The sequence below is a fragment of the Lepidochelys kempii genome, chromosome 1 (genome assembly GCF_965140285.1).
Source record: "Lepidochelys kempii isolate rLepKem1 chromosome 1, rLepKem1.hap1, whole genome shotgun sequence".
Taxonomy (NCBI): Eukaryota; Metazoa; Chordata; order Testudines; family Cheloniidae; genus Lepidochelys; species Lepidochelys kempii.
In genome coordinates, this window is record NC_136380.1 from 213,767,159 (window position 1) to 213,776,111 (window position 8,953).

The window sequence follows — 8,953 nt, forward strand, 5'->3', positions numbered from 1 at the left end:
TATCTAGATTAGTGACCTGGTTTTCAAAAGTGCAGCAGCTCCCACTGATATCAATGGGACTACTCACATAGTAAGATATTACTCAAAGGGTATTAAGGTGGCAGCACTGGGCCCTAACCCATGTGTTTCAAGAATACATTGCAATAGAAAGTTACACAGGTTAATTATTTTAAAAATACCTTTTATCAATTTAAAAGGCATTGCCTTCAGTTTCCCTTCTGTGCTGTGTGGTGGATCTGATTGACCTTCCCTACTCATTCATAAATTTATCACTATCATAATTATATTGGGAGTTCTATATTTTTATTGGAATGTTACATTTCTATGGAACATGCCAAAATTAAACAAAACAAAACAAAAAACAAACAAACCTGAGATGCAGTACTTGGCTAGATTGATGAGTCCAGGGAGATTTATTAGAGTGAAGAATTGTCTCCCAAGTGAAGTTGTGAAAGCCACATAATTTGGGTCATTTACCATTAGAAGTGGGAAAATCACCACCACCACCACAGGGACAGTATATTAGAATAGAACCACAGAGTTACGAACACCTAGGGAATGGAGGCTGTTCGTAACTCTGAAATGTTCGTAACTCTGAACAAAATGTTATGGCTCTTTCAAAAGTTTGAACATTGATTTAATACAGCTTTAAACTTTACTATACAGAAGAAAAAATGCTGCTTTTGACCATCTTAATTTAAATGAAACAAACACAAAACCAGTTACCTTATCTTGTCAAATCTTTTTTTTTAAACTTTCCCTTTTTCTAAAATAGCTTACATTTAACGGAGTACTGTATAGTATTTGCTTTTTTATTTGTCTCTGCTGCCTAATTGAGTACTTCTGGTTCCAAATGAGGTGTGTGGTTGACCAGTCAGTTTGTAACTCTGGTGTTCATAAATCTGAGGTTCTACTATATAAAAATAAACCTGCATTGACCAGAAAGAGGACATGGACAAGAGACAACCTAATAAAAGGTCTTCTCCAACTCTGATTTATAGGATCTTAAACCCCACATGGAGAAATTTTAACTACTGGAAAGAAAATGTACATTGTAGAAAGGCAGAGGAATCTGAAAAGGTTTCGAGCTTTGATCTGGGTAAATAGTGCACTAACAAAACCTGGAATAAAATCAAAGAAAAATTGTCCAAAGCTCCCATTTTATTTTTAAATTGAAGGCTGACTTTTTAAATCATTTTAAAAATAGCTGTGCAATTGAGGAAAAGTTTATGATTAACTCTGGGTTTTTTTGTTTTTGTTTTTTTACTTTTTTGCTACCTGTGACTGATAAACGCCTAAATTTGGGTTTTCGAACTTTCCATTGTGTATTTTCCTTTGGTGAAATCCTTGGGCTCGTGATAAGGCCAGTTCAGGAAGATAAATACCCAGCAATTCCCTCCTCTAGTTTACAGAGTTGTGTTGGAATCCATAGGAAGACCATGTGTCAAGGTTCCTTCCCCACTCTGAACGCTAGGGTACAGATGTGAGAACCTGCATGAAAACCTCCTAAACTTACTTTCACCAGCTTAGGTTAAAACTTCCCCAAGGTACAAACTATTTTACCCTTTGCCCTTGAATTTTCGCTGCCACTACCAAACATCTAACACAGGTATTATTATTATTAGGAAACAGTTCGTTTGGAAACGTCTTTCCCCAAAAAATCCTCCCAAAAATTACCCCCTTTTTTCTGGGGAAGGTTTGATAAAAATCCTCCCCAATTTGCATAGGTGACCACAGACCCAAACCCTTGGATCTTAAGAACAATGAAAAAACATTCAGGTTCTTAAAAGAAGAATAGAAGAAAAAGTAAAAAAGAATCACCTCTGTAAAATCAGGATGGTAAATACCTTACAGGGTAATTAGATTCAAAACATAGAGAATCATAGAATCATAGAATCATAGAATATCAGGGTTGGAAGGGACCTCAGGAGGTCATCTAGTCAACCCCTTGCTTAAAGCAGGACCAATCCCCAATTAAATCATCCCAGCCAGGGCTTTGTCAAGCCTGACCTTAAAAACTTCTATGGAAGGAGATTCCACCACCTCCCTAGGTAACACATTCCAGTGTTTCACCACCCTCATAGTGAAAAAGTTTTTCCTAATATCCAGCCTAAATATCCCCCACTGCAACTTGAGACCATTACTCCTTGTTCTGTCAATCCCTCTAGGCAAAACCTTAAGTTACAAAATTACACAAAAACAGGAATATCCATTCCTTTCAGCACATCTTATTTTCTCAGCCATTTAAAAGAAATCAGAATCTAACACATATCTAGCTAGATTACTTACTAAGTTCTAAGACTCCATTCCTGTTCTGACCCCGGCAAAAGCATCACACAGACAGACCCAGACCCTTTGTTTCTCCCCCCCTCCAGCTTTGAAAGTATCTTGTCTTCTCATTGGTCATTGTGGTCAGGTGCCAGCGAGGTTATCCTAGCTTCTTAACCCTTTACAGGTGAAAGGGTTTTTCCTCTGGCCAGGAGGGATTTTAAAGGTGTTTACCCTTCCTTTATATTTATGACACCATGAAATACATCCTGGTTGTAGCCTTTCTGGGAGCAGCTGGTAAGTTCATTTTTTATTTTACTTTACAGTGAAGTTTAGATGTGATGAAAAGGGCCAGGTTCTGTAGTGCTGGAGGGTGAAGTCCCGTTTTATCCCCGAAATTGTCAAGGCAACACTAGTGCAATATTCCTTGACCTCCAAACATGCATACATCCTGACCTCCCTGCTGAGACTATCAGCCACTGGCTAATTGTCACAGTGTTTCATTGTGATATGGACACATGGCACTGGAAGCTGGACTGATTGAGTCCCACAGCCTGATTTCAGAGAGCAACCAACAAAGAGCCATCAGCTGTGGAGACCTTTTGGCTACCACCAGCTTGAGCTTGAAGCAAAGTCAGCATCCTACAAGTGAGAGGTTTCATATCCCATTCCCAATCCCCTCATCCAGACTGGCTCCATGATCCCCATGATGGATATTAATTTATTTCTTCTTCTTTCACCCATTTGCCTTCCCCATTGATGACACTGATGATGACAAGATCGTGGGAGGCTACACATGCCCAAAGAACTTTTTGCTCTACCAGGCATCCCTGAACATCGGGTACCATTTCTGTGGAGGTGCCCTCATTAACAGCAGATGGGTTGTCTCAGCCGCTCACTGCTACAAATCGTGAGTAGAAAATATTTGTGCTGTTAAACTACTGCTTCCCCTGCAGCCCTAATGCCCCTGTTGGCTCTGAGAGTGTCACATCTGATTAACTAAGCATGGGTCAGGAGAGGAATGCCTCAGTCCTTCAAGAAGTGGAGAGAGGCTCTGGAGAGGCTCTGGAGAGGCTCAGGAGAGGCTCTGGTTTCTGTGTCAGTACTGACTGCAGTGCTCCAGCAGCCTGGCACAATTGCCCTGCTGCATGAGGTGATGATTCGGTTCTGGGTGACCCTTTTTCTGCGTTAGTACTGAATCTTCCCTAGCATGAGGCACCTGTCGTGGTGACCATCGATGGATATGTCTACACTTTGAGCTGGAGGCGTGATTCCCAACTCAAGGAGATGTACATGCTGAAAATAGAGTGAGGCAGTAGCAGTGTGAGTGGTAGGAAGGGTTAGCCACCCCCAAGCACTTACCCACCCGAGCCCATAGGCACATACTTGGGGCTGCTAGTGCCTTCCACAACTTGCACCACCATGGCTTCACTCTTACTTTTAGCATGCTTGCTCAATTAGAGCTAGCACAAGAATGTCTCCCTGAGCTTGGAATCACCCCTCCAGATCAAAGTGCCCTACAGTGGTCTAGTAGTTTCTGGGAGTCTCTTTTTTGCCTTAGGGAGGAAACTGGCTTTGTAAGAGTTGGATCATGAAGCAAAGTTGCAAAAAGTGGAATGATGGACTTACAAAGAATGAATGAATGAATAGCAAAGCAGAGCAAAATGGGCACCCCGTGTGTTGACCATAGGGTGACCAGATGTCCCGATAAAATCCGGACTGGCCTGATTTTTAGTTCTTTGTCCCGCATCCCAATATTGCGGCTTTGGCAGCTCCAGTGTTTTTTTTTTGTTTGTTTGTTTGTTTGTTTGTTTTTGCATCCCCTATGTGTCCCGATATTTTGTCCATTTCATCTGGTCACTCTAGCTGACCATCACTAGTTCTGTGACATGTGTAGAGAGGCGTAGGCCAACCAGAATATCACCCAGGTCTCCTCTCCCTGCTCCCCATGTTGTGCTTCAGCCAAAGCAGTACTCCCAGGACTTCCCTGCACTGTGGATTGGGTATTAAGCTAAATCCTGGTGTGTGAACTCGACGCCAGAGAGCTGCCCACTGAACTAGAGCAACGGAGACCTTAGTGCTGGTGTTGACAGCAACTGTAGTTGTGGTAATATCCATAGTGATGGTGAGGGTTGTTATGATAATGATGATGAATAACGATGGTGACAGTGCTGGTGAGGATGCTGTTATTCCGTTCTCTTTTTCAGCTCTATCCAGGTGAGGCTTGGAGAACACAACCTGGCAGTCAGAGAAGGCACTGAACAGTTCATTAATTCAGCCAAAGTCATCCGTCACCAGAATTACAGCCCCTAGACGCTGGACAATGACATCATGCTCATCAAGCTGGCCAGTGCAGCTACCCTCAAACCCTACATCAACACAATTGCCCTGCTGACCAGCTGTGTGGCCACTGGCACCCAGTGCCTGATCTCTGGCTGGGGCAACACCCTCAGCAGTGGCAGTAAGTGCTCTTTGGGAGTGTAGAGCTTCTCTAGGACACTGGAGACATTTATTGACCCAGTGGTGGGCCCCAGGGAAGAGAGTATGGGGAAGGGAGAGCACTTGTAGGGGAGGTGGTTTGAAGAGAGAGCCCATGTGGGGAATTATGGCTCAAAGGGAAAAGCCTGTGGAGAGCAGGGGCCTTTTATCTGATTTAAATATGTTCTCTTCTAATATCCTTGATTTTCTCTTGTTCTTTGTTATTGGCATGGGGCAGGCTGAAGCACCAAACACATTCTTCTATGATATTCAGGAGGAAGTCCTCCATCCCCATTATTTGAGACATTCAATGGGCTAGATCCTGAGAGTTGCTGAGCACCCACAGTTCCCCCTGAGATCAGTGAACTCAATGGGTTATCCACACCTCTAAGGATGGAGGAAAATATTTTATTTCAAATTTAAGTTTATTACATTAGAACTCCATTTTTACAATATAACTCCTGCACTAGCCTAGGGAGCAGGAACAGGGATCATAGAATCATAGAATATTAGGGTTGGAAGGGACCTCAGGAGGTCATCTAGTCCAACCCCCTGCTCAAAGCAGGATCAATCCCCAATTAAATCATCCCAGCCAGGGCTTTGTCAAGCCTGACCTTAAAAACTTCTAAGGAAGGAGATTCTACCACCTCCCTAGGTAACGCATTCCAGTGTTTCACCACCCTCCTAGTGAAAAAGTTTTTCCTAATATCCAACCTAAACCTCCACCACTGCAACTTGAGACCATTACTCCTTGTCCTGTCCTCTTCTACCACTGAGAATAGTCTAAAACCATCCTCTCTGGAACCACCTCTCAGGTAGCTGAAAGCAGCTATCAAATCCCCCCTCATTCTTCTCTTCTGCAGACTAAACAATCCCAGTTCCCTCAGCCTCTCAGAATGAGCCAAATCCACTTGGGGTATCCGGCTACTGATCCATAGGCTACACACCACCCATGACTCCAGTGCAGAAGCTGGCTCAGAGTGATCCAACTGGTCTTTTCCATTTACTGGTTTCCTCTGATCTTTGGGATGCTCTTTTCTAAGTCCAATTGGCTGCCCATTTTCTGGAACCCAGAGATTAACTGTGCAATGGATCAGGCTGAACAAATCCCCAGTTGTGGATTCTGATCCCTCTGGAGGAAGGGAATCCCTACGCAATGATAACGATCCTGTGGGAAAGCTGGGAGCTGCTGGAGAAAAAGCCAAGGGGATAGAAATGCTACTTAGAGAGAGGGCACTATTCCAGTTATTGAAAGGGCAGCTGTAATTTCACAGTGAATTCAAGGATTTCCATTATTAATTTTCTCCCATTTCTTGTTGCTAACTACCCTGACCTCCTGCAGTGCCTGAAAGTTCCTGTCCTGTCCCCCAGCAAGTGCAGCGGTGCCTATCCAGGACAAATCACTAGTAACATGATCTGTATCGGATACCTGGAGGGGGGCAAAGATTCCTGTCAGGTAAAATAGCTCCCCCACACCTCTCACTTGTCTCTACCCTCCACCCCCACTCAACCCTCTGCAAAATAGGCATCACACATGGTTCGTTATTGCCTGAAGGACTGAAATATGTTGGTGGCTGATATGGTGCTGACTCTTGGTCTGTTTCCTAGTTGGAAACTTGTCCTCACCTCATAATGAACCATTTTTAGTGGTGCTTCTTGGCCTCATTCTTGGCAGTCTCAGCAGAGGCCAAGGACTGATTTTTATTTAGTTAGACTAAAATTTTCAATGTTAGTCATGGATTTTGAATGCCTCCATTTTTTGATGCCAGACTTGAGACTCCTTGGCCCTGGATTTCAGAGGCGGTGAACACCTGCTGCTCCAACTCAAGCCCTTAAAAGATGCAGATGCTTAACATATGTTAAAATCAGTATCAAGGTGTCTTGAGGTGGGTTCCCAAAGTGGAGATATCCAAATCAATGCCCACTTTAGAAATGTTGGCTCTGCAGGTTGTTCTGAGGGACGTATCATCATGTATATTTAAGCCCGACAGAACACATGAATGGATTGATCCTCAGAATTCATATGTACTGATGGGACACTGAAACACAGGATGATTCGATAGCCCAATTTTCAGCTCAACTTATCTTGGGGTCAATGGGAGCTTGCAAATCAGTATGTGGATGACTAACCTGCAGATTGTCCTTTGTCTCTAACCCATGAAAAACAAATTCCCTTTTGGCACTTAGATATGGTGTCTCCAGGCCACAGCACATTAATATGAGACAGGGTGGATTTGTGTGAAGCTGTCTGTGCCATACTTCCCCTCTGAATAAACAGAGCATTCCCATCCTGTGGGGTTTTCATCTAGCACCTTTCACTTAAAATGTGATATCAAGGCTGACATGAGATCAGCACTATCAAACTGCCCCTCTCATTACTAGACTTTCTCATAAGCCACCAAAAGGACTTAGTATCTCTGTTGCTTTGTCAAAAAGGCAGAATCCCCTCTTGATTGTAATGCCTGCTAAACACCATTTTACAATCTTTGTTGCAGGGGGATTCCGGTGTCCTAGTAGTCTGCAATGGGAGACTCCAAGGGATTGTCTTCTGGGGAATTGGTTGTGCACAGAAAGGCTACCCCGGGGTCTACACTAAAGCGTGCAACTATGTCTCCTGGATCCAAAATACCATCGCTACCAACTGAGATTCTCTCATGTCATGTGACCAGTACTATCTTCCACACGCCATTTCCTCAGCCATATATGAGACTTTCCAACTCTATGGAATAAATAGAGTTTGATGCAACATTGTGTTTGTATAAATGGTCTTTGGCTGTTTTTCTGCTTGGGTATACTACATGGGAACTGGTAACCTTACTGAAAACAAAAGTAATCACATATTTTTGTAGTGCCTTCCAGATGGAAGGGTCTCAAAACGCTTTACTGTCTGTATTTCTAGGATTCACTCAGCCAGTATTGAAGTGCAACCACTTCTGGAGTGGAATGCAGAAGCAGTTTAATAGCACTCAGTCAAATTAATGCGGCACAACTGTTTCAGAGAACAGCTGAAGAAGAAAACTTTATCCAAGTGAAAATAGATGTGGCAAGGCACCTCTTCTGCTTCACCAGACTTAGCGCTCCCTCCTCTGGCAGGAACCGGGCCTGGGGTAAATCAGCCCCCACTCTAGAGCGTGTCTGTCTTCCCTGTTCAGGGTTTGTTTCTCAGAGCCTTCCTGGTAGGCCTCAGAGCAGGCCTGAGGAGTGCTCCTCTGCCAAACAGAGGGAAAAAGTCTAGAACGCATCAAAACAAAAGGGGAATACCCCTTGGAAGGGGTTGTCCTGTCACTGGCCCCGAGGTGTCAGTCCTTCCCCTAAACAGGCACTGGATTTTGGGTGTCTCCCCTATGGGGAGGAGCGCAGTCTCTCACACTGGAGAAGCCTATCTTCCTGCTGCCTCCAGCCTTGCAGCAGTTTGTCCCCCCACCGGCACCAGCTCCGGCACCGGCACCAGCACCAGGAGAGAGATTTTAACAGGTTTCAGGCAGCCCTTAATTGGACTCAGCTGTCCTTAATTGTCCTGAAGTAACTGTTAGAGAGCTTATTCCTTTATTCTCCCACTTCCCTGGTCTTTCTCGCATGAACAGAGAGCAACAATACCCGAAGTCTGAAGGTGCAAACAGTTTGATGTTTATTGGGGTGAACTTCCAGCAAGTTTAAATCCAAGTTCCTTTTTCCTTATTTTTGAATCCCAACTTACTTCCTGTTTGCCCCTCATTTATATAATAATATTCTTAGCTATACCTTAACCAATCATTCTACTGAAATTTAACTAACCAATCCGCTAACCAATTATATCCCACCACCTTAACTAGTTTATACCCAGCAAAATTAATTATACAGCAGACAAAAACAATCACAGAACCAGACAGAGACCATACAAATAATAGCAAAGTGGGAACTATAATGACAAAACAATACAGAAGCGACAATTTCACCACCACATCTATAAAGACATAAGGGTTTCCCAGCTGTGTCTATTGATAAGTGAGTTCTTACCAAACAGAAAACTATCAACCTAAATTTCCTTTTACATTTTCTAGGCTCTTCCCTTTCTCTGGAGGTGATAGATCAGATCACCTTCCTAACAGCCCCATACTGACTAGTTCGGGATGTGAGGATGTGACCGTTCGCTTCCCAGCTTATGGCTGCCTCTGCTGCTTAGCCAAAGGCATTGGCCTAAGAACAGGGCCTCAGACTGTCACAGTGA

At 43.7% G+C, this 8,953-nt stretch overlaps 1 protein-coding gene across 1 annotated transcript; it reads left to right on the forward strand.

The window, feature by feature from the left end:
* Positions 1 to 2,525: 2,525 nt before the first annotated feature.
* On the forward strand, positions 2,526 to 7,391 carry LOC140898644 (trypsin I-P38-like). The gene is given in 5 exon segments (XM_073312779.1): positions 2,526 to 2,565; positions 3,013 to 3,178; positions 4,476 to 4,727; positions 6,064 to 6,202; positions 7,242 to 7,391. Coding segments are annotated over 5 exon segments (747 nt in total).
* The last annotated feature ends 1,562 nt before the right edge of the window (positions 7,392 to 8,953 follow it).